This window comes from Nansenia antarctica (assembly GCF_963989245.1).
Source record: "Nansenia antarctica genome assembly, chromosome: 4".
In the NCBI taxonomy this organism is placed as follows: Eukaryota; Metazoa; Chordata; class Actinopteri; order Argentiniformes; family Microstomatidae; genus Nansenia; species Nansenia antarctica.
Genome location: NC_137689.1, coordinates 66,718,414 through 66,743,864, shown reverse-complemented (window position 1 = coordinate 66,743,864; position 25,451 = coordinate 66,718,414). Strand labels below are relative to the sequence as shown.

Genomic DNA, 25,451 nt, shown 5'->3' with positions numbered 1-25,451 from the left:
CCCCGGCCGCGACATCTGCATGGCAACCTGCTTGGCGCGTTGCGGCTAACAGATCCCCCGCAGAGCAGTTAGCGGCTGCATCTTTGGTTAAGAATGTTCAGTCTGTATAGGCCTACAGGTACTTTATATGCTAACTTCACATGATATCGGGTTAGGGTTAGCAATGGAGGCCTTTAATTATTGATGTCTCCTTGATGGTATATTGGTATAATATACCACGTTATCCTTAACTCTAGAAGTACAGTATATAAGTTAACATAATACTACTTACCATTATATTTTGGGGGATAAGTAAAAACTACTATTAAAAAAACGTAAGTTTGAGGTAACTCTAAAATAATTCTAATTCTAAAACATTGACAGTATTTTTTTTAAAAGGTCATACTATTTTTCACACAAACATATTAAATCTAATATTTTAAGCTTTGTATCAAAGTAAGATATGTTCATATTAATAATATATACGTATATGGGTCATTCCATAAATAAATAGGCCACAATTGATTGCAATTGTTGTATTCTTTTCATGCAGTCTTTGTTTAGTTACAGGAATACAAGTCAAGACAGGCAAAACAGGACCATAAGCTTTGTTCAATGTGCCAATGCATTTTCCCTGTAGTTTTCAATGGGAAGGATGTGTTTTGCGTGTTCCTCAACCATAGCAGCACGTTTCGGTACTTTTTAAGATAAAATAGCTTTAAGTGAACACAGTCCCTTTAAGAAAACATTCACTTGTGAACTTGAGGATTTAATGTTACTAAACAGTCTTGAATCAAACAGAAAATTATTGTTGTCATCTTCCTACATGAATTTGGAGTATTGAACGGCGTAACAACAACAACAACCAAATATATGACATTAATCCTTATCAACATATATTCCCTCACTTTCACTATTGTTGCATCACAGCCGAGTTGCATCACACTATTGGTTATCGCACAAGCCTGCTTTGTAGAGATGTCCATTCACAAAACCCTAATCCGATTTAAGTGATGAATGGCGAACATGTCACTGCATAACAATACGGATGTACAGCAAATGTAGGTCTAACATCTGACCTAACAACAAATAACATTAATGACCACCACTCTCTTTTTGATGCATAGATCAAGTAATGGTGATGACGTCGGTTGAAAGCTGTAGGGACTATTTGTGTGTTAACAAGCACTGTTTTCACTACGTAATATCGGAGACAATAAATGTATACAGTCAGAGTGTCATTTCAGGAGCCGCACATAACGATACTGTGCATCAAAGAGCAAGATCCAGGATTATTACAGGGTTCAATACTAATGCATAAGGTGTCCATTAATTGTTTAACACTGAATAAACAATAATTTCATAATGTATCATGTACAGAAATTAATGCATACTTTTAAGACACCTAGCATAAGAAAACATTAAGCAGGTTTCCAAATCAATTAATAAGTGTTCTTGGATGTTTCTATGTTTCCCCTTTATACATTTATGCAATTAAAACCAATAAAATTTCTTTCCATTATCACTGACATGTTAAGTGGACTCCAAAAGATGTCCACAACAAGAGATCCTCATTGGCACTCTTATTTATGGAATGACCCATATAATAATAATATAATATCAATATCAACTAAACGTTATGTTTCTGTGATGGCATTGATTATTATTGGTTATTTATATTTCTGTATATACGCTTAATTACTGTTAGATTAACATACAAATTACAAAAGAATATACTGATATACAGTGCCCTGCAAAGGTATTCAGACCCTTAAAAAATGTTCAGATTTTGTTGCCAGAGAGCCTGGAATTAAGAAGATAATAATTCCAAAATCACATCTCAGGTGGAGTCAATTCAACTTAAGTAATTAGAAAAGTAGAATATGTTGCATTTGAATTATTTTGTATTCATTTAAGAGAGCCACAGGGGTCTGAATACTTCTGCAAACTGGTTCTGTGTTTTCCACGTATAATCAGTTAATGAAATGTTGTAGAATTGTTATTTCACTTTGAGTGTGTCCATTAGGCTGTGTAAATCAGTGGAGGAAAAATCAAGTTTTGTTCCAGGCACTCGGGCAACAAAAAAATGTCTGAATACATTTGCAGGGCATTGTATATAAATGATATCCATCTATACTGTCCACCCCTACATACATGTGTGAGTCCCAACTAAAGGACTGGGGCAGGGTGAGAGACTACAGGCTACAGTGAGCTATTCTAAAGCCCAGACATGGAGGCTAAACAGGCCAGGCTGGGGTTATCCACTCCACCCAGGGCTCTGCAGCCCCACTAGGTGAGGCTAGCCAGGCTAGCTCCTGTGGGGTGTGAGGGCTCTGGCATTGACAGGCTGGGAGGAGGACCTCTCATGTCTACCAGCAGCGCCCGCAACATCACTGCTTTTTTCCCCCCTGCACGCCCCTGAGTGAAAACGGCCCTTTGTAGTTACCTTGTTTGATCTGCCCCTGCACGGCCGGGCTGGAGACCTGGGGGGATGTCTTTTTGGGAGTCTCGGGGGTGCCCGGTCTTGGAGGCCTGCGGAACACAAAGACAGCATAAAATATTTAGCGGCGAAGCCCCATCTATCTCCACGCTTGAAATTCTGTGTCCGTGTTGCACACAAACAAGCAGAGATTGTGTGTGTGTGTGTGTGTGTGTGTGTGTGTGTGTGTGTGTGTGTGTGTGTGTGTGCGTGTGTGTGTTTGTGCATGCGTGTGCGTGTGTGCACTTGTGAGCGAGAGAAAGAGAAAGAAACAAAAACAGTCACTGCCAAGTAATTTTTTTCAAACTATACAAACTTTTTCCAGATACAAAAAAACAAATAATCCCCTATATGCATATAGTCCCTATATCGTGGCTGCAGGTTTGAAGTGTACACTGAGACTCTCTACCCCACTAGTTCTATCTTTTAGTTAATCTATTGTTTGATAGAAGGTGAAATGAAGGAGTCTTTCCTTTCCTTTTCAAACCTTGTAATTACCGCCGGTACACCTGCAAGTCTTCCCACAGTCACTCACACACCCCCCCCCCCCCCCCCTCCCTTCCCTGGCTGAGTTCAGCTGGGTTTGAACCCTGGTGATTTGGGGCTAATGTGCTAACAGGTTCTCTGAGTCCCTCTCCCCTGTGATCGTTACAGCTCACAGCATCCCCTTTGAAAAGCCCCGGCCTTGGCCCCCGTTCCACTCGGCTAGCTGCACCTGTAGCATTCAGACTAATGAAGGCCGCTTCTCGTTAAACCTGGCTAAAAGTAGGCTAGCACGTAGGCTGGGAGCTAACGGGCAGCAATTATCGCCTGTGACGCTGTAAAACTAGGATTGAGAAGAAAACTTTTTCAACCGTTTCTCTGCTAACTTGTTTCCTCAGGGGATGGAGGAAAGTTACTGAGAAGTTTGCAAATGTTTGGGCCAAGTCTCTGGCCTTTTAGTAAATGTTAAAGTGCAGTTGGAGAGAGCAAGGGAGAGCTAGTGTTAAGACCCTGGGGAGGGGAGGGATTGTGAGCAGGATGAGGTGACCTCTCATTCCAAGCACCAGACCAGACCTGGGTTCAAAATATAGTCTTCGGAATCATTTCGAGTCCTTATCTGTGCTTGATTGAGTTCGCCTGGTACAACAGAACCAATGGAATAGGAGAAAAAAAGGGGAAAAAAAGAAAAAAGATCCCACCCATCTGGGACTCCAGGCAGACTCAAAGAAACGCAAAAGTAACTCAAACTGAAAGCATTTCAAATACCTCCCAAAACCAGACGGGCTAACAACGTTTGTTACACTAGCTTTCAAAAGCACCCTGACAGCGGCGCCGAAGGCGAATGCAGTACCAGATCAACACATACACTTCTCTCGCCTATTCTGCTCCATTTCATTCCGAGTCAGTCATTAAAAAAAAAAAAGGATGTATCAATATTGTAACAGGTGGACAAATACAGTTCTATTCAAGTCTGTTTTTAGTTCCAGATTCATTCAACGGTCAATTGGTCAATGAATCCTATTCGTTTCCCTCCCGCCCGTGGGTCTTCTGTGTTCGGCCACACAGGCTGCACAGCACAGTACAGCACAGCAGCCGGGGCCCGGGGACCAGACAAGGAAAGGGAGCATCCTATCTCTGACCACTACGGCTGTGGGGACTAGATTCCTATTCATCACCCGGCGAATGGACACATTTATTCAGCTATTTGGGGAGCCTGGATAGAAAGCCTTCTGGCGATCTGGCTTCCATTGTTCTGATGTGTATAAAGGGGCTGTTGGAGGCATCGCGGGGAGAGAGCTGCACAATACCTCTCTCCGCCAATTGATTTCATTTAGGGCCCATCCTCTGTTTATCACAGAGGGCAGGCGGAGGGAAATGCACTCCCCTCTTTAACAGAGTCTTCTTCTATTTAACCACTTGATACGCTGCAAAAAAAAAAAAAAAAAAGAGGGAGGAAAGGACTAGCCCATCTAACAGGCTGGAGAGAGTGCATGAAAAAGCTGAGCTGTTAAAAGATGTGTGGAAAACACAGGCGGAGTTCATTAACTAAAAGTAATATATGTCAGCTACTCTTTTTATATGGGCAGGCCTTTGTTTAAAAGCATTAGGGGTTAATGCATTCTATTAAAAGGCCTCGTTCCGTGGACCGGTGGAGTCAACCTGAAAGTTCTGGAAGCTCTCCTTTGAAATGAGCAGGGAAGACAACTAGACAAGCGTCATAAATCTAAGATGGCCGCATGAAGAAGGAGGGGGAAAAAAGCATCTTGAAATATTGACCACTAGCTTGGAGCTTTGTGTTATCGTGTATACTGTTGGAGGGGGGGGCGATTTTTGATTGACCTCTATCAGTCTCTCTCCATCCTTCCTTCCTTCCGTACCTGTTTTATCTAAGAGCATCGTACACAACAAAGAGCGCCATCGACAGACTTCATGAAATTGTCATCCACTGGCATTTCACTGCTAGTGCCCAACGCTAAATCATTCAACGCCCCAATGGGAGGGAGAAGCCCAAACAATCTCGCTTGCTTGCTCTCTCTTGCGCTCTCTCTCTCTCTCTCTCTCTCTCTCTCTCTCTCTCTCTCTCTCTCTCTCTCTCTCTCTCTCTCTCTCTCTCTCTCTCTCTCTCTCTCTCTCTCTCTCTCTCTCTCTCTCTCTCTCTCTCTCTCTCTCTCTCTCTCCCTCTCTCCCTCTCTCTCTCTCTCTCTCCCTCCCTCTCCCTCTCCCTCTCCCTCTCTCTCTCTCTCCCTCCCTCTCCCTCTCCCTCTCCCTCTCCCTCTCCCTCTCCCTCTCCCTCTCCCTCTCTCTCTCCCTCTCTCCACATCCTCTCTTACTCTACTGCTCTGTGCAAATAGCTGGACTGGACAACAGCTCAATACTACAGCCAGACGCCCAGCCTATGGTGCAATCAGGCCCCAGCCCCAGTCACTCCTAGCTGGGGTAAGGTTTTCACAGCAGGCCTGAGACCATGGGGCCTCTGGAGGCAGGGTTCAGGGGCTGATAGAGGCTCAGTCCCCTGCCTGCTTTATTAGTAGCTAGCCCATGGTGGATCGTTTGTCCTGGGCGCCAGTGGGCGGACCTCCACACACACACACACACACACACACACACCACACACACACACACACACACCATACACACACACACACACACACACACACACACACAGCTTTAGCCTCTAGGCCTCGGAGGGGACAGGTAAACAACACACCAGGCTAAAGACAGAGAGGATTCAGCCATTATTCATAGTCCTTCATCAAAGCACACCCCAGCCTGCTCTCAATAATGGATACCTTCCTATAGAGTTCAACAGACGTCTGTGGTTTGTCGGGGTTTGTTTTGTTGTTTGGGGTTGTCTTGCAGGTGGAATCTGTAATTTAGCAGTTAAGAGTGTGTTTGTGTGTGTGTGTGTGTGTGTGTGCCTGTGTGTGCCTGTGTGTGTGTGTGTCTATGTGCCTGTGTGTGTGTGTGTGTGTCTGTGTGCCTGTGTGTGTGTGCCTGTGTGTGTGTGTGCCTGTGTGTGTGTGTGTGTGTGCTTGTGTGTGTGCGTGTGCCCGTGTGTGTGTGTGTGTCTGTGTGTGTGTGTGTGCGTGCGTGTGTGCGTGTGTGCCTGTGTGCGTGTGTGCCTGTGTGCGTGTGTGCCTGTGTGTGTGTGTGCCTGTGTGCGCCAAAGGCAGACATACCGGACGGGTGCCTTCTTCATGTGCTCGCCCATGAAGGTGGCGTTGGTCATGCCCATCAGCGTGTTGGCCAGGGAGATGACGGACAGCAGGTGCTGCGTGGTGACGGCCCGGGACACGCCGTACGTCCCTTTGCCCACGATCTCCGACAGTGACAGCTTCCTGCCCGTGGCCAGCGCCATCTGCCTCAGCAGGGACTCCTTGAAGGTGGGCAGCATCAGCGACATGTGACCGCCGCGCGAGATCAGGCCGAAGGAGATGGGGCAGTGGGGCTTGAGCATGCCCAGCCGGCTCAGACACACCTCGTCCAGGGGGCCGTTCAGGCCCCAGGCGTGAAGGCAGGACATGAACAGCTTGGCCGTGTCCATGGTGAGGTTGTACTCCAGCAGGCTCAGGCTCTTGGACTTCTCCTCGCGCCGCCTCATCTCCTCCTCCTCCTCCTCGTCCTCGTCCAGGAGGTGCTCCTTGATGGTCTCCTTCATGGTCTCCTTGACCTGCTTGAAGATCTTGTTGGCCAGGAAGGAGCCGCCCTTGTCGGCGGCGCCCTGGCTCTTCTGCAGGCTCTCGGGGGAGACGAGGGTGGGGCTGGGCCGCTGCGCCTCCTCCGTCAGCAGCTGGATGATCACCGCCTCCACGTCGAAGAAGAGCACGTGCATGTCGGGGTCCGTCAGGTTGGTCTTCATGGACTGGACCACCAGGGAGTTGTGGGAGTACTTGGGAAGGTTCCCCTGGAAGACCAGAACAAGCATGGGAAGGGTTAACGACGCGCGTTCTATAATAACACATGTTCTCAGTAACCGACTTGATTAAATAAAAGGTAGCAGACAAATAGATAAAAGAAGAATTGTAATATCGATCCATTCTGTGATGTAGGTCTCTGAAATACATTCATATGGGCTTTTGAAATAGAACTTCCTCTGTCTCACCTATCCATCTGGGTTAAACTTCTCATGACTCACCGAACTATTTCTCCACTAAAGCCTCTACCCCCGAGCTTTCACCGGTGACTAATTTTGTTTTCAAAACCATTCATTCAACTGTTCATTTGCAAACATGCTAATCTATCACAACTCAATTGTAATCCAATCACCAAGACACCGGCACAACGTACTTTGCATTGTTTAGGATGTTTGTCTACTTAGAAATGGTTTTCTTGGCAGTGACTGTGCCCAGAGCACAGTTTTGTTCTTTCTAGTTTTCTTGGAGGAGGAGGAAGAAGATGAAGTAGAAGAAGAGGAATAAGAAGAAGAGGAATAAGAAGAAGGAAAAGAAGAAGAAGAAGAAGAAGAATAGGAAGAAGTGGAGGGAGGCTAGTGAGGCCCCTTAACACACACAAACACAAACACACACACACACACACACACACACACACACACAAACACACACACACAAAAACACACACAAAAACACACACACACACACACCCCCAACCCCCTTCCTGCCTTGCATCTGCTCCCTGGGCGTTCAATAGGCATCGCAGTAACGTCTATCGCTGACAATTAGCACACCCAGGGTCAGCATTGTCAAAGTGCTCAATGGCAGTTAAGCGGCTTCAATGGGCAGAGAGTGTGTGCCTCACTGATCACAGCTATAGGCAAAGGAGCCTGGCTTGGAGAGAAGGAGAGGGGGGGGGGGGAAAGGAGAGGAGGAGAGGAGAGGGGGACAGGACAAGATGGGACGGAGGGAGGGAGGGAGGGGGCCAGGCCAAACCAAACGGCCTCCAGGCTGAAGCCTCACTCCTCTGACTGCAGGACGCAGGGTTACCACAGGGCAGGAAACACACAGCCGACAGAGAGACACAGAGACACAGCCCAGTCACAGATCCTCAAAAGACACCAATCACCATCTGTGGTGTGATGGGATGGAGGGCCTAATTTACACACACTTTGTAAAATTGTGAAAAGTGTGTGTGTGTGTGCACGTGCGCAGAGCAAAACTACGGAGCAGGTGTGTGTGGGCAGACCCCTGACTTTTTGGCGACAGGGATGACTCCTAACACGTAGTTCCAGAGGAAGCGAAGCGAGTGGCGCGTGTGTGTGTGTGCGTGTGTGTGTGTGTGTGGGGGGGGGGGGACCCTGCTCCTTTGTCTCGAGGTGGAATCGGTTTTACTGTCCGTTTGATGAGGGAAAGGCGAATCAAAGCCACAGAGCGTGCGCTGCGCTCAATTGTTCGACAGATGTCTGCTTCTCCAGGCTCCGAGTCACACTCGATAACGAGCCGTGAGACGCGAGTGTGGGTCTCTCTGTCTGTCTGTCTGTGTGTGTGTGTGTGTGTGTGTGTGTGTGTGTGTGTGTGTGTGTGTGTGTATCGCCGGAACTTTTCTCAGCTGGGGAGGCTAAAGCCAAGCTCTCACACACAGACACACAGACACAGACGCACACCTCTAACATTGGTACTATTATAGAAGATCTGGGAGAGAGGGAGAGAGAAAGAGGTGGGGAAGGGGGGGAGTAAGAGAGTAAGACAGAGAGAGGTGGGGGGGAGAGAGTAAGACAGAGGGGGAGAGAGAGGTGGGGGGGGAGAGAGAGTAAGACAGAGAGAGGTGGGGAGGAGAGACAGAGTAAGACAGAGGGGGAGAGAGAGGTGGGGGGAGAGAGAGTAAGACAGAGGGGGAGAGAGAGGTGGGGGGGGAGAGAGAGTAAGACAGAGGGGGAGAGAGAGGTGGGGGGGAGAGAGAGTAAGACAGAGGGGGAGAGAGAGGTGGGGGGGGGAGAGAGTAAGACAGAGGGGGAGAGAGAGGTGGGGGGAGAAAGAGAGAGGTGGGGGGGAGAGAGAGAGAGGTGGGGGGGAGGCCACAGCGGCGGTGGAAGCTATAGCTCGTGCCTGCACAGTAATTAGCCTTTGAGTGTCCTGACTGATGGTGAGCCACTGCACCTGCACCTGCGACATGTGCGAGAGAGCGCGCACACACACACACACACACACCCCCCTCCACAAAACACACACACACACACACACACACACACACACACACCCCCCTCCACAAACCACACACACACACACACACACACACACCCCTCCACAAAACACACACACACACACACACACACACACACACACACACACACAGTGTCCCCTGGTCTGTCTCTAGCTAAATGTGGATATGGCTTCAAAATATCCAGACATCCCATAGCAGTGATGCGGTCTGATCAGCAACGCCTAATGAGGCCTTTTCTTTCTGAAGCCCCAGTGAGAGACGTGTGGAGGCGGCCAGGGAGGCTGGCGGTCGGTGGAGACAGACTGCCCTCTACAGGCCATTGGCTGTTACAGCCAGGAGACAAAGAGAGACCCTTCCTTCCCTCCCCCTTTCCCAGGACACAACTAGGCTGCAGATGGACTCTGGTAGAATGACCTCTGACCCCAAGGCAGCGGTCAGGGCCAGATGAGGGGGTAGAGGAGCTACCCCTCCCCCCATTCTATCATAGCCCAAGCTTCAGGGGAGAACCTCTCTGTCTCGCTCACCCCCCAAACACACACGCACACACACACGTCCACACTCTCTCTCTCTGCCCTCTGTGCATTTGACCCCGTAGCTTCAAACCCCTTGGTTAATGAGAGAGAAACACACACACACACACACACACACACCACACCATATACCATACATACACACACACACACACACACAGTAGGGCTCACCCAATCACACACTGTCACACTATCAAATACCAGAACTGAATGTCAAAATTATGTCAGAGCGAAGGGAAGGGGAGAGATGGGGGGAGGGACGTGACAAAGATGGGAGAGATTTGGGAGGGTGGGATGGGGGATGGTGGTTCTGTGCTGCTGGTAGCGCGCGCGTGTGTGTGTGTGTGTGTGTGTGTGGGGGGGGGTTATCAGGTGGACCTCCAACATCTGGGCCTACTCTCAAGCCCCAGTGGACACACAGAGAGACAGACACGGGACACAGAACAACACTCACACCAGAGGGTCGCTCCACCAGTTTGAGAAGGCTGGGATTAGCGCATTCATGTCATATATGACTTGTACTTCAGTCACACTGCCCTCCCCAATGACTACAGTACCCTAACCCTAACCCTTCGTCAGTAATGGGACAGTGAAGCATTTCTCAGTCTTTCAGCTCTAGGTGCCAAAAGTTTGGGTTTCAAATCTAACAATTACTATGAGGTTAAAGTAGAGATTCTCAGCTCTTATTCGATGGTATTTGTGTACATAGTGGTTTCATCATTCAGAAATAACACCACTTTTTATGCATAGTCCCCCTATTTCAGGGTGAGAGTGTGCATAGCAACCCAGTGACCAGGGTTCTAGTCATAGAAATGTCACTAGAGGTTACCCGTGGTTGCGTAGCACACTGTAATCGCCATGTAATCACTGGGTCACTGGTTCAATTCCGGACGTCAACATGCACGTCCTGCACGTCCTGCACGTCATCCCTCCTCTCTCGTACCCATCCTTCCTGTCAATCTCTTCTGTCTCTATCCCAATAAAAACTGAAAATGCCCTAAAAACATATAATATCAACAAAACAAAAAAAGTCAATAGAATGTCAATACTATTTATCTGGTTCGCGTGAACAAGACTTGTGGAGGAGGAGGAGGAGGAGGAGGAGGAGGAGGAGGAGAGGACCACCTATACATCTTCATTTTAAGGCAGTGTGCTCGCATTCTGTCTAGTGGTTAGTGTCTTAGCACTGTGGTCCTCTGTGGCTCAGCATGGTGCTGAGAACACTGAGGATCGATTTCTCACTGAAAAATGTATGGACTGACTGCGATGCAAGTCGTTTTGGATTAAATATTCAAATAAATGGCATATATTATCTTCTTTCTCTAATCTTCTTGTCTAGGCTATATCCCCTATTTATTTTTATGAGTTCTAATGTTCCCAATAACCAAATTATGTGTGATGTTAATGTTAATGTTAATTTTTATTTATAATGCGCCATTGTGAGCCATGGACACCATATACAAAGTTTTTTGGCATTTATCAGATGCCTTTATCCAAAGCGACTTACAACTAAGTACATTGGTCTTAAGTAAGTGAATCATCTATACATCAGTCATTATAAGAAAAACAACTCTATACTAGGACCGTTAAATATCAGGTCAGGTTTAACAAAAGATGTGATCCAGCAAAAAAAGCAGATTCCCCTTCCACGTTGCTTCATGGCGGCTAGCTAGTTAGCGATGCACTGTCCGGAGGCGAGCTGAAGGGATGAATAGAATCAAACCTCCTCCTTGACTTGAGGGAGAGGGAGGGAGGGCGGGAGGGAGGGAGGAGAGAAGTGGAGGAAGAAGAGAAGAAGGGCTCTTGGGCTGTAAACAAAGATCCGCTGCTGTTAAAAGGTCATTGTCCCGCAGGGCCCCTCCGGCGGAGGCCAGTGAAGTCCACCAGTCAGGGGAGGACAGATGCAGGGAGAGAGTGGCTATTCACACGCCATCAATAACTTCAAGAAGACATACCCAGACATACGCATCACGGATGCTAATGGAATGTGCATTTTATTTTAACCGACGATGGTGAAACTGGGTTGAAAGGGAAAAGGGTGAAGCGGATGGCTGTTTTTGTAGCTTCTCACACGCATACAGTGCATAGAGTGCATACAGTACACGCACACACACACACACCGGACACTTTATTAGGAACACTATAATACCCCTCCTATGGGGTATAATACTGGGTAGGGCCTCCCTTTGCTCTCAAAACCTAAATTCTTCATGGCATCGATTCCACAAGATGTTGGAAACATTCCTTTGAGATTCTGGTCCATGATGACATGATTGCATCACGCAATTCTTGCAGATTTCAAGCTGTGAACCTCCCGTTCCACCACATCCCAAAGGTGTTCTATTGGATTCAGAGCAGGTGACTGGGACGGTCACTGAAGAACACTGAACTCATTGTCATGTTCATGAAACCGGTTTGAGACGACATTTGCTTTGTGACAAATGAAGGGATGCAAGTCAGTAACAATACTAAAATAGGCTGTGGCATTCAAGCAATGATTGATTGGTATTAACCAGCCCAAAGTGTGCCAAGAAAACACTCCGCACACCACCACCACCAGCTTGGAGTTCCTAATAAAATGTTCAGTGAGTTTATATACAGTCATGTCCAAAAATATTGGCACCCCTGCACTTCTGTCAGATAATGCCCCGCTTCTGCAAGACATGTATTTATTTTGAGAAAAAAAGCCAAATCTGATACCATTCCACACAAAACTCAAAAAAATGCACTGGACAAAACTATTGGCATCCTCAACTTAATATTTGGTAGCACACCCTTTGAAAAAAAGAAGTGAAATCAATAGCTTCCTGTAACCATGAATGAGTTTCTGACACATCTCTACTGACATTTTGGACCAATCTTCTTTTGCCAACTGCTCCAGGTTTCTCACATTTGAAGGGTGTCTTCTCTCAACTGCTGTTTTGAGATCCCTCCACAGGTGTTCTATGGGAATTATGGGATATATCTGGACTCATTGCTGGCCACTTCAGAACTTCTGTACAATGATGTGCTTCACCTCTATTTTGGGGTCCTTTGTCCACAGGACGTTCTCCCAGTATGAGTTTGGTTTCTCCAGGTAAGTTTTGGCAAACTCCAGTCTGGCTTTTTGATGTCTCTGTGTCAGCAGTGGGGTCCTCCTGGGTCTCCTACCATAGCGTCCCATTTCATTCAGATGGCGACGGATAGTGCGAGCTGCCACAGTCTCTTCCGTCCACATCCCGGGAGGTTAGCTACAGTGAGATGGGCTGTAAACGTCTTGATGAAGTTGCGCACAGTGGACACAGGAACATTAAGATCTCCGGAGATGGACTTGCCTAGCCTTGAGATTGTCCGTTCGTTTCGGTTCTCAATTTCGGTTCTCAAATCCTCAGACAATTCTTTGCTCTTCTTTCTCGCTCAGTGTGGTACACACAGACAGAAAAGGTTGAGTCAAGCCTTCTCCATTTTAAATGGTTGCAAGTGATTCCTATATTGCCGGCACCAGAGGTGAGTTTAAATACAAATTAAAGGAGTATTACATGCTTGAAATACAATTATTTGTTACAATTTTAAAAAGGTGCCAATCATTTTGTCCGGTCCATTTTTGGAGTTCTGTGTGGAATGATATAACATTTTCTTGGAGAAGTGGTGCATTATCTGACAGAAGTGCATATATATATATAGGAACTGTGAGTGAGGTAGACAGGAGAGTCAGAATGAATCAGAATGATGCAGGGTCGCTCTGTGAAACGTGGGAAAGCTTCATGTCCTGTTAATGAAATCACTGGAGCAAATACAGTACCGGAGGCAAGCAGTGTGTCTCCATTGTGAGTTGTGCTATGGTGTGCTGAGATGTGCTCTCTGTGTGTGTGTGTGTGTGTGTGTGTGTATAGACAGTCCATATACACACACACACACACACACACACACACACACACACACACACACACATATTGTGTCAGTATATGACAGTAAAAGCAATTCACCTAGCCCCCCCACCGCGCTACGCTACCACACACACTTCTCCTTGGTGCTGTAGCTAATGGCAGTGTTAACAGCCGCCCAGTTAGAAAAATAAGCTCTGTGAAAACTTTGTTGAACCTTGACTAAGAGCATTCAGGGAGCCATTACAAAATCAATACGCCTCAAGAGCTACTCTGTTACCAACCGTCCTCGCTGCAACAACAAACATGCAAACATCCACACGCACGCGCACACACACACACACACACACACACACATACACACTCTCTCTCTCTCTCTCTCTCTCTCTCTCTCTTACACACAGGGAGATCCATAAGGTCAGCACTCAGTCACAAGGACACGCACACAACACCCGTCAAACACATACACAAAAGCACACATATGTACACACACATATGTACAGTACAACCCCCCCCCCCCCCCCCCGACACACGCATAGAGACGTACAAACACTATTTCTCACTCCATACCCCCCCCTGCCCACACAGACACGCACGCGCAAACACACAAACACACACACACAGCTCCCCCCCCCCCCCTCACGCCCCCCCACAGCAGCCAAAGAATAGTGTGGTTTTGTCAGGTGTAATGGTAGGGACCAAAGTGGAGAGGAGAGGCCAGGTTGATTGCGAGGCTTTTCAGCGGACATTTATCTATCATTACCCCCAGTGTGTGGCCACCAAGCATCTAAGGCCCTCTGGTCACGAGCGGGGGGAATGCTTCTGTGTGTGTGTGTGTGTGTGTGTGTGTGTGTGTGTGTGTATGGGGGAATAATAGAGCGTTTTGACAGGAGATATCAGGAGGACGGCCCCCGGGTGCAGAATTACGCTGTCAGAGAGTAGGGAGTGATGGGACATTTAGACAAAAGACACAGAGGGCGGAGGAGAGGTGAGAGGAGGGTGAGAGGAGAGGAGAGAGGAGGAGAGGAGAGGAGAGAGGAGGGCGGAGGGTGAGAGGGGGGCCCCTTTTTCGATTTCGCCCGGACCATTTGACCATAGTTGAGACACTTATGGTGTGGGGAGTTGCGAGGGACACACACACGCACACACACACACACGCGCGCACACACACACACACACACACACACACACAAATTGCTGCTCTTTATCGAAGAGACAGGTATCATTATTGGTCGTTTCAGGAAACAGGGTGGAAAAAAAGTGGAAAAATACGACAATAACAACACATCACAGCATGTCGCAGTATGATGTCCACTGTGGAAGGAGGGAGGGAGGGAGGGAAAGAAGGAGGGAGGGAGGGAGGGAAGGAAAGAAGGAGGGAGGGAGGGAGGGAAGGAAGGAAAGAAGGAGGGAGGGAGGGAGGGAGGGAAGGAAGGAAGGAGGGAGGGAGGGAGGGAGGGAGGGAAGGAAGGAAAGAAGGAGGGAGGGAGGGGGTTGGAGTCCAGATAAGTGTAGCCACCGTAAAAGAAGAGAGAGCCTCTGTGCTTCGGACAAGATCTGTATTCACAAAACCATCTCAGAGTAGGAGTGCTGATTCAGGATCAGTTTTGACTTTTAATGAATAATGAATGAGACCCTATGGACAGATGGCCGACCTGATCCTTGGTCAGCTCCTACTCTTAAAACGAATACAGCCGTAAACTACGCGTGGCTTCGTCATCTGAGTGAAGACAAGAGCATCCTCCACCACCACGGGCCAGCAGCGGCCATCTTATACAACTGGGACGATGAAGCGTTGTGATTGGCCAGGAGTTAAAATCATCTCTTAGATTGAGATTCCTACCTATTCAGGGGATCACGTTCCCTTGACAATGTTTGTAGTTCGGGGAAAGTATGTTTCTCTGCGCAGGGCAGAAACTACCACAATCTACCATGAAATGAATACTTTTTTACTTTTCTTGTGTGTTGTGTAACCGTTGTGTAAAAGCTATAATAAATGGACTGACTTATATAGCACCTTATTCCAAAGCACTTTACAACGGCCTCTCATTCACCCATTCACACAACGATGACGGCAAGCTATCATGCAAGGCGCCGGCCCGCTCATTGGGAGCAATTTGGGGTTCAGTGTCTTGCCCAAGGACACCTCGTCATGTGGCCAGCCGGGGTTCGAACCACCGATCTGCCGATCTTGCAATCATTAGACGCCTTGGTCCATACATTGAACCCCAAATTGCTCCCAATGAGCGGGCCAGGACCTTGCATGTTAGCTTGCTGCCATTGGTCTGTGAATGTGTGTGTGTGTGTGTGAATGGGTGAATGAGAGGCCGTTGTAAAGCGCTTTGGGAAAAGATGCAGTTCATTTACCATCCATTTACCATACAACACCCCCTTCCTGTGATAATACTGATGATAATTGGGCATTATTGCTTAAACAACCCCTCCCTTACCTTCCCCAGCGTACAACTTCTGGCCATTGCGTGTAGATGAAGGGTGTGTATTGGATTAAAGCCAGAGTCTCTAAGTGGCCTAGCCTTTTCTTAGCAACAATGAGACAGCACTGGACAGGGTGTGTGTGTGTGTGTGTGTGTGTGTGTGTGTGTGTGTGTGTGTGTGTGTGTGTGTGTGTGTGTGTGTGTGTGTGTGTGTGTGTGTGTGTGTGTGTGTGTGTGTGTGTGTGTGTGTGTGTGTGTGTGTGTGTGTGTGTGTGTGTGTGTGTGTGTGTGTGTGTGTGTGTGTGTGTGTGTGTGTGTGTGTGTGTGTGTGTGTGTGTGTGTGTGTGTGTGTGTGTGTGTGTGTGTGTGTGTGTGTGTGTGTGTGTGTGTGTGTGTGTGTGTGTGTGTGTGTGTGTGTGTGTGTGTGTGTGTGTGTGTGTGTGTGTGTGTGTGTGTGTGTGTGTGTGTTGGTCAGTGAAGGTGGCTACACAGGCCAGAGTACCCGACTAATTAGTGCCAGGGAGCTCGGCAGGAGACAAGGAAAAGGTCAACAGTCCAGCAGCACACTGGTGGTGTGTGTGTTTGTGTACAGTTGTTATGTGTGTGTGTGTGTGTGTGTGTGTGTGTGTGTGTCTATGTTCCTTCACATAGGGCAGCAGACTCTTGTCTTTGTTCAGGGCCTACACACAGGCCACGGCTGCCTCTTCCCTGCTTTTCTTTAAGGTCATTTTTCCTCACACACTCTCTCTGTGTGTGCTGCCTCAGTCCTAACGAGCCAGAGCCAGACACACACACACACACACACACACACACACACACACACACACACACACACTGGTCAGTGGAAAGACGAGAGGGAGATAAAGGGAAAAAACACAGTGGAGGAAGAACCAAAAAAATGGACTCGATGTCTTTGTCTTTCATCATCAACCATAATAAAGCTAACAAACGGGGGAGGAAAAACTCTGGGTATCTGGTGGCAGGAGGAGGAAGCAGCAGGGTAATCACATGATGAGACTTAACGGTTCTAAAACGTCCACCAAGAAGATGCACCAGGTAGAAGCTACGGAGGTGCTGCTCTGCTAGGGCTGAACAGGCTTCTTCTGTTCTATCTTCACTGACACACATCTCTCTCCCTCTTCACCCCCCTCTCTCTCTCTCGCTCTCCTCCTCCTCCACCTCTTTACCCCTCTCCCTGCCTCTCCCCCTCTCTCTCTCCTCCTCCTCTACCTCTTTACCCCTCTCCCTGCCTCTCCCCCTCTCTATTTCTACTCCTCCTCCTCTACCTCTCTACATCTTTACCCCTCTCCCTGCCTCTACCCCTCTATCTCTCTAACCCTCTCCCTACCTCTCCCTGCCTCAACCCTTCTACCTCTTTACCTCTTTACCTCTCTCCCTCTACCCCTCTCTCTACCCCTCCCTGCCTCTACCTCTCTCTACCCCTCTATCCTAAACGTTTGTTAGTGCAGTTGTATTGAGCAGTCCTGCGTTTGTGTTTCTAGAAGGTGCCTAGAGAGAGAGAGACCCCACAGCCCTCTCAGCAGGCTCAGAGGGGAGGTGTGAAGCGATGGAGCGGGTGAGTGAGAGGAAGAGGAGGAGAGGAGGATTACCTCTCATCCCCAGTGGTCTCCCATAACACCGCCTCCTCCCTCCCTCCCTCCCTCCTCCTCCTCCTCCTCCCCCCAGCTCCCGGGCGGCAGCACTAAGAGGCTCCACTTTAACTAAGCCCTTTCTCCCAGCAGGCCTCCTCCAACACTTCTCTACCGCCGCCGCCGCCCGGCTCTCCAGCCGAGCCCGGGGCCCTGCGTTATCACACCCTAGGAAGGCGGAGGAGGAAAAGGAGGAGGAGGAGGAGGAGGAGGGGAAGGAGCTCTCCTGTCTAATTGTCTGGAAGAATATCTATCTATCTCTCTCTCTCTCTCTCTCTCCGTCCCTCCCTCCCTCCAGTCGTCTAAGATGGCAGGCCAAGGCTGGGCACGCAGACAGACGTCTTGCTCCCCCCCCCCCCCCCCCAGCCGCCCCAACGCCACCCACGAGACTGAAAGGCATGCATTTTTCATCCGGCGATTATCCCCTGCTATTTGCCCACCGTTCATTCCACTGCAATCTAGCCTTTATGCCTTTCCTTTCAAGCGGCAGGCTGGTTTTTCTGAGATGGCCGCTGTTAAGTGCTGCCTTTAAGGTAGGCGAGGCGTTCGCTCGCATCACAAAAGCCAAAGCCCAGAGGGTTGCTGTCATAGTTCAGGGAGGCTGATGGTGCCGTTAACATTCTGCCACAAAGATCTCTCTCTTTATCTCTCTCTCCATCTCTCTCTGGCTCTCTCTCTTTCTCTCTCTCTGGCTCTGTCCATCTCTCTCTCACTCCTCTCTCTCACTCTGTCTCTCCGGGTTTCTTTCTCTTTCTCGCCCCCCCCCCCCGCCTCTCCCTCCCTCTCTCTCTTTCCCCTCTCTCTCTCTGTCTCAAATGGCCCCAGCTGAAAGGAACACTATTAAGCATGACTGGAGTGTTTCTGCTGTGGATGTCCATTGGCTCGGTACGGGGGACCTGTTGCGTTGCCATGAAAAAGCAATCGTCCGGTGATAAAGTGCAAATCAAGAGCTGAAACTGAGCCAGTTCCAGCTAACACAGCAATTAAAGAGCCATTACCCCCTAGCGCAGCTTAGCTCATTGCTTCTAGCTTTGGCTTGAGATCTAGTCAAAAGGGGCCCAATGCACATTGCATCGTTGTATTCATGGGCCATGTAAAAGTCTATTCATCATCCCTTTGATTATTGCTTTATGATGAGATATTGCTTTGAAAACCCAGTTAAAGGTTTCACCCATTCATGCTGCGTTCACGTGCTGCTCGGGAATACTCTTCTGGAGCTTTACGCTGATGTCGAGCGTCGGAGATTTTTGCATAGTGCCCCCTACTGGTGAACTCTGAGACGGCAAACTTGGAAACCAACAAACTAAAACAAAAAAAGCAATAAAGAAGAGCGGGACAACATTTAGTTTCGTTTGAAAACAGCGGAACATTTCGTAAAAAAGCCAGATATCCTGTCTCGTCATCCAAGCCCTCGGAAGGCCCAGTCGCATTTCGCATTTCAGCAGCAGCACACGAACGCAGCGTGATAGCCAGGTGAGGATGGGGGTGGGGGGGTGGTGTCCTGGTTCCTACCTTGTCTGCGTTGTCTGCGGCCAGCAGGTTGGTGGCGAGCGTCTGGAGCTTGTGGGTGGCCATGTTCTTGAGGGCGGCCAGGCTGCGGCGGGTCATGGCCTGCTTCAGGTTCACCGCCGGGTGGCTCAGGGCGTCCACGGCCGCCGGCACCACCTCGTCACACGCGTTCAGGATCTCCACCGCCGTGATGCCCATCACACACCGGTCCAACGCACCTGGGGGGGAGGGAGGGAGGGGAGGGGGATGAGGGATGGAGGTAGGGGGTTGGGGGGAGGGGAGGCGGATGGAGGGGAGGGGGATGGAGGGAGGAGGGGGATGGAGGGAGGGAGGGATGGAGGTAGGGGAGGGAGGGAGGGATGGAGGTAGGGGAGGGGGTTGGAGGGAGGAGGGGGGGAAGGAGGGATGGAGGTAGGAGGGGGAGGGAGGGAGGGACGGATGGAGGCAGGGGAGGGGGTTGGTGGGAGGGAGGGATGGTTGGAGGGACGGATGGAGGGAGGAGGGGGAGGGATGGACATACAGACATCTGTTACATTGTGCACCATGAATGATATACTGGACTTCTGATAGAAGGACCTTGACTGTGATATCCTACTTGACATAATCATTAACCCATACACCCACACAGACAATATGGATCATAAGAGACTTCATTCAAGTGATATAATTTCCATTTGTCATGGCTGCCCTGAACATTCACTCCGCATACACAGCCAGGGGAACAGCCAATGGCAACACAGCTCTACAGGGGAACAGCCAATGGCAACACAGCTCTATAGGGGGAACAGCCAATGGCAACACTGCTCTACAGGGGGAACAGCCAACAGCCAACAAGCCAGGCCAGTTCTGCGGCCCTAAGCTCATCCATCTCTCTCTCTCTTTCTCTCTTCTATACTACACTCTACATTTCTTTTACAGTACCTATTCTGTTTCTCTCTGCAACCCAGAAAAAAAACACATCATCATTTAGCACAGTTATGGACTGTGAAGATCTTGAGATTACGCTCAAATATTGAGTGAAAAGAGTGGCAGTTTTCCAAATGGACTTTAAACTGTCCATAGAAAGGGGCTACGGAGGTTGAATCTCTCTCTCTCTCTCTCTCCTTCCCTCCCTCCCACCCGGTGATGGAGGGACTCTGGCACCGCCGCTCTATTCCCCATCCAACGCTCCGCTATGGAGGACCAAGTCTGTCAAAATTAACAATAAATATATAGATACATAAATGAATGTATGAACAAATAAATGAATGAATACACACAGTATAACGAAATACATTTCTATATTTATTTATTCTTTTACGCATTCATTCTTTGTTTTCCACTTTCATTCTTTGTTTTCCACATTCTTTTCCACATTCATTCTTTCTTTTCCACATTGTTTTCCACATTCATTCTTTCTTTTCCACATTCTTTTCCACATTCATTCTTTCTTTTCCACATTCATGCTTTCATTCTTTCTCCGATTATCAGATCTGTATGCAAATATAGGGGCGTGTCTTGCATGTTGTCCTCGCCCCACACATTTTCATTGGTTGATGCCCCACGCATTTTCATTGGTTGATACCGCGCGTGACGTGGTAAAAGCGACAAAGTTGAAAAGTCTAATCAGTAAAAACTAATCTAAAACTAATCTAAGCAAGCCTTTAGAATATGGATAATAACACATACAATACATACAAATCTTACTATACTCCTCTTACTGTAGGCTATTGCCAATGTTTTGAACGATATGTACTGTCTCTGCTTAGAAAACACATTGATCCACTGCTAGATGTTTTACAATTTGCCTATAAACAGAACCGTAGCACAGAGGATGCTATTCTCTATATCACACATTCTGTATCCAAGCACCTTGAGAACAAAAAGGCCTATGCCCGAATTATGTTTGTTGATTTTAGTTCCGCCTTTAATACGGTACAACCCCACGTGCTCTTAGGAAAGCTCAAAGACATGGGTGTCAATAGTACTTTAATCAAATGGATCCATTCCTTCATGTTAGAAAGAGAACAGCAAGTGAAAGTCACTGGAACACTGTCAGTGACTAAACACTGCAGTACAGGTGTCCCCCAAGGTTGCGTTCTGTCCCCATCTCTGTCCCCCTTCTCAGTATACACCAACGACTGTAAAAGTAACCACCCAAGCAACCATATTATACAATATGCTGACGACACTGCAATTCTAAGTCTCCTTGCTAAAGATACAGACCCCTCGGTGCTCCATGGTGAGATTAACATATTCACTAAATGGTGCGACAGCAACCATCTCATCTTAAACCTCAGCAAAACTCAGGAGGTTGTGTTAGACCCAAGGCAGGTAACTGACCATGAGCCTGTGGTCGTCAAAGACCAAATAATCATCCAGGTGCCCTCTTATAAGTACTTAGGTATGCAATTAGACAACCAAAAATTTCTTTTTTATATCAGTCCATTGTTGAAAGTGTAATCAGATATGGAATAATTGTGTGGTTTGGCAACTTAACTGTACAACAAAAAAACAGACTAGTCAGCATTCACAAAACAGCCATGAAAATTGTAGGTGAAAGAGACTATGTGATCCTAAATAAACTATATGAAAAAGCTGTCCTGGACAAGGCTAATAAGATCATCGCAGACCCCCAACATCCGCTCTCCACAGAATACGAAGTTCTCCCCCTAGGTAGAAGGTTTCGCATGCCAAGATGTAATAATAAGCTCTTAAAACTATCATTTGTCCCATTCTCCATTAAACTAATCAATTCGCTCAAGCAGAAACGATGATTAGGACATGACCACCAGCACCTGCACTTTATCTTAGACACCACTTGAAGGGCCATGTGCAATATTCGAAAACACCACTTGAAGGGTTATGTGCAATATATATATATACTATATACCAAATGATGCCATGTCCAGGTGGAAACTGCTGCCAATGTCACTCAATGTTTGCTGCTGTCCTGTTGTTTACTTTGCCTGCTGTATGTTGTATGTATCATCTCTGTAGCACTTGAAGCGGGGACATTAAAGTATAATCAATCAATCAATCAATCAATCAATATGTTGCTCCCCTTCGCGTGAGTCGCGCGTAGCTCGGACTGTGGTTGTGATAGAGACATGAGCCAGATGTACTGTATGCGCCTGGGTCTCCTGAGAGATCCTGAGTCGTTCAGAGCTGCCTACGCTGAGCTATGGTAACTCTCCCGCACCTACCGCATATTACCTCCGGAAAACTGCAAAAAGTAGGCATTCACCGGTAGGGGGTAGGTGCGGGAAAGTTACCATAGCTCATCGTAGGAATCTCTGATCGATTTGGGGTTGGTCTCTACGTGTCTAGGAGACTCGGGCGCATAAAAAAAATGAAAGGGCTCATGTCTCTATCACAACCACAGCACAGCTACGCGCGAATCATGCGAAAGGGAGCAAGATATGGCCACTAATAAGCTGCCAAACCAAAAGGTCTATCATATCAAAACATAATCTAGGGATGTATAGGAATAAAAAAATCACATCTAGAATTTGCCCACCCAGATGGTAATGAAATGTTCAGGTACTCTTGGCTGAGGGCTTTACCACGTCACGCGCAGTATCAACCAATGAAAATGCGTAGAGTGCGTCCAAGATACGCCCCTATATTTGCATGCACATCTGACAATGACAAAGACAAACTAATCTACGTGAATAGATAGGTGAAAACAACATTGTCTTTCGCTTTATCAGTAATGTATGCAAACATAGGGGCGTATCTTGCATGTTGTCCACGCCCCTGCGCATTTTCATTGGTTGATACTGCGCGTGACGTGATGAAGCTCTCAGCCAAGAGCAGACACTCTAATTTCCAATCATAGCATGTTTGTTTTTTTAAAAAGGGTTAGGGCATATGAATCATAGTGGAGGTATGATATATCGCATATATATGGCATATATATATTCTTTGGTGGAAAGGCATTTTTTAAAGCCATTTTTAGTCACCACAAGTCTGTTCAAACCCAGGCAGCGAGACCAGCAGGAAAACACAACTAGATCTTCTATAATTCTAACTGGATAGTACTTCGTTTCCAGTCATAGTCAGCTAGATTGCTTACTTAGCTAGCTTACTTTTACTTATCAAATGTACATTTTGTGATATAAACGCAGTGGAGACACTCTCAGCTGTCTTGCCTCGCGCATAGCCCAGAGCGTATATGTCTAATTGAGTCAACTGGTATTGTGGTTGTCACCAAATTCTCCCATACAGTGCTGATGGACTAGTATAGACCATTGCCGACATGTGTGAAAGGGGACAACACGGGAATAGCTTGGGATGTCGACATAGTTTGGGATTCCATGGAAATTATAGGGAGAAACAGGCTGTATGAGAACGGGGCTATAGACTCTACCCGTCTGTGATGATAACTGCGTCGCTGCTTTCACACGTCACGCGTGGCATCAACCAATGAAAATGCGTAGGGGCGTGGACAACATGCAAGATACGCCCCCAGATATTTGCATACAGATCTGATAAAGTGGAAAAGAAAGAATAAATGTGGAAAAGAAAGAATAAATGTGGAAAAGAAAGAATGAATGTGGAAAAGAAAGAATGAAAGAATGAATGTGGAAAAGAAAGAATGAATGTGGAAAAGAAAGAATGAATGTGGAAAAGAAAGAATGAATGTGGAAAACAATGTGGAAAAGAAAGAATGAATGTGGAAAAGAAAGAATGAATGTGGAAAAGAAAGAATGAATGTGGAAAACAATGTGGAAAAGAAAGAATGAATGTGGAAAAGAAAGAATGAATGTGGAAAACAATGTGGAAAAGAAAGAATGAATGTGGAAAAGAAAGAATGAATGTGGAAAAGAAAGAATGAATGTGGAAAAGAAAGAATGAATGTGGAAAAGAAAGAATGAATGTGGAAAACAATGTGGAAAACAAAGAATGAATGTGGAAAAGAATAAATAAATATAGAAATGTATTTTGTTATACTGTGTGTATTCATTCATTTATTTGTTCATACATTCATTTATGTATCTATATATTTATTGTTAATTTTGACAGACTTGGTCCTCCATACTCCGCCACTCACACACACACACACACACACACACACGTCATCATGTCACACTGTGCTACCCTGTAATCTAGGGATGCCAACTGTTACGTATTTTGGGCTGGATGAATATACTTATCCCGCATATTCATCCAATCACAGGCCCCCTCATGTGTATGTATAGCATAAATGCGCCAATTCTTGCAAACCCCTCGGCCGTGCAGTGGTACGCCATCTTTTGTCCCGTATATTGTAGTGGAAAAGTACTGCAATCTCTGCAATCTCTCCCTCGATGCCCCATTCTGGGCCTGGCCTGGTACAGCACAGGCCTAGCTTAGCCTAGCCTAGCCTAGCACCAAGCTAGCGCGACCCCCCTATCACCCATAGGCATATGTATGGAGTTAAGGCTGGACATTTATCATGCATGCTAATGCTAACACAAGGTGTTTGGTGTTGTTCCTCAGTGTAAGGTGGGTCCCTCCTTGTCTAAACTTCCTGGGTCTGAGTCTTCTTCAAGAAAGACATCTCATGAACATTGCCCAATATATAGAACTTCTCCTATCTTCCACGGGAAACTTGACACGTTTTCCCCGCCGGTTTCCCTACTCAAACATGATAGAGGAGCAGCTATTTTCTAGACAATCCATTTCTGAATAACCCATTTCCAGATGGCTGCTGCACCCCAGCGACCCCCCCGAGGGTCTGTATCTGTTGATAATGCTGCTTCATCTCTCTCTCTCTGCTCCTGGAGGGGGCAGAGTTATACTCTGTCAATTACAGCTGATGCGGAGAGAGAGGGGGGGAGGGGGGAGACACAGAGAGGAGATATTGCTCGTGGCTAATGAGTCTATAAATGGAACCCGTTAGAGCAGTCCGTTCCCTCGTAGCTCCTTTCAAGTGGTTTGAGCAAAAACCTCAGGGGTCATTACTTACCTCCTCCTCCCTTCCCTCCCTCCCTCCCTCCCTCCATCCATCCTCTTTGTGTCTATCCCAACAGACACAGGCGCGGGTGTGCACACAGACACACAAGCATCCCCACACACATACGAGCATTCACACGCGCACACAAGCGGACACACACACGCAGACTTGGGAGGAGGCTAGTGTCCTACTCAGCACAACAACAGCCATAACCAGCTTTAAGAGCTTGCGTAAACACACTAATGTGCTCAGCTAATGCAGTCACAGGCAGAGACTCAACATTTAGGGAAATGTTTGGTAAGTGCTCACCCCCCCCACCCCACCCACCCATCCTCCCCACCACCCCCACCCCCCACCCACCCACCCCACCTTCCCCACCCTGCCCCCCTCCACCCATCGCTACACTACTTCCACTGCAACGGCAGGACGATTAAAATCTCTCTAATGTTTTAAGAGTGCTGCGCTGCTGAACATGCTGCCTCGTATATAT

General features: G+C 47.5%; 1 protein-coding gene across 1 annotated transcript in view; it reads right to left on the bottom strand.

The window, feature by feature from the left end:
- The window catches only part of wdr7 (WD repeat domain 7), a gene marked incomplete at both ends in the record, with an annotated part of 172,749 nt that overhangs the window by 130,550 nt on the left and 16,748 nt on the right, over positions 1-25,451 (bottom strand). Inside the window, 3 exons of the mRNA XM_080528470.1 lie at positions 2,426-2,511; positions 6,121-6,845; positions 19,045-19,259. Of these exons, the coding sequence (XP_080384596.1) occupies positions 2,426-2,511; positions 6,121-6,845; positions 19,045-19,259 (1,026 nt within the window). The remainder of the gene's footprint in view (positions 1-2,425; positions 2,512-6,120; positions 6,846-19,044; positions 19,260-25,451) is intronic.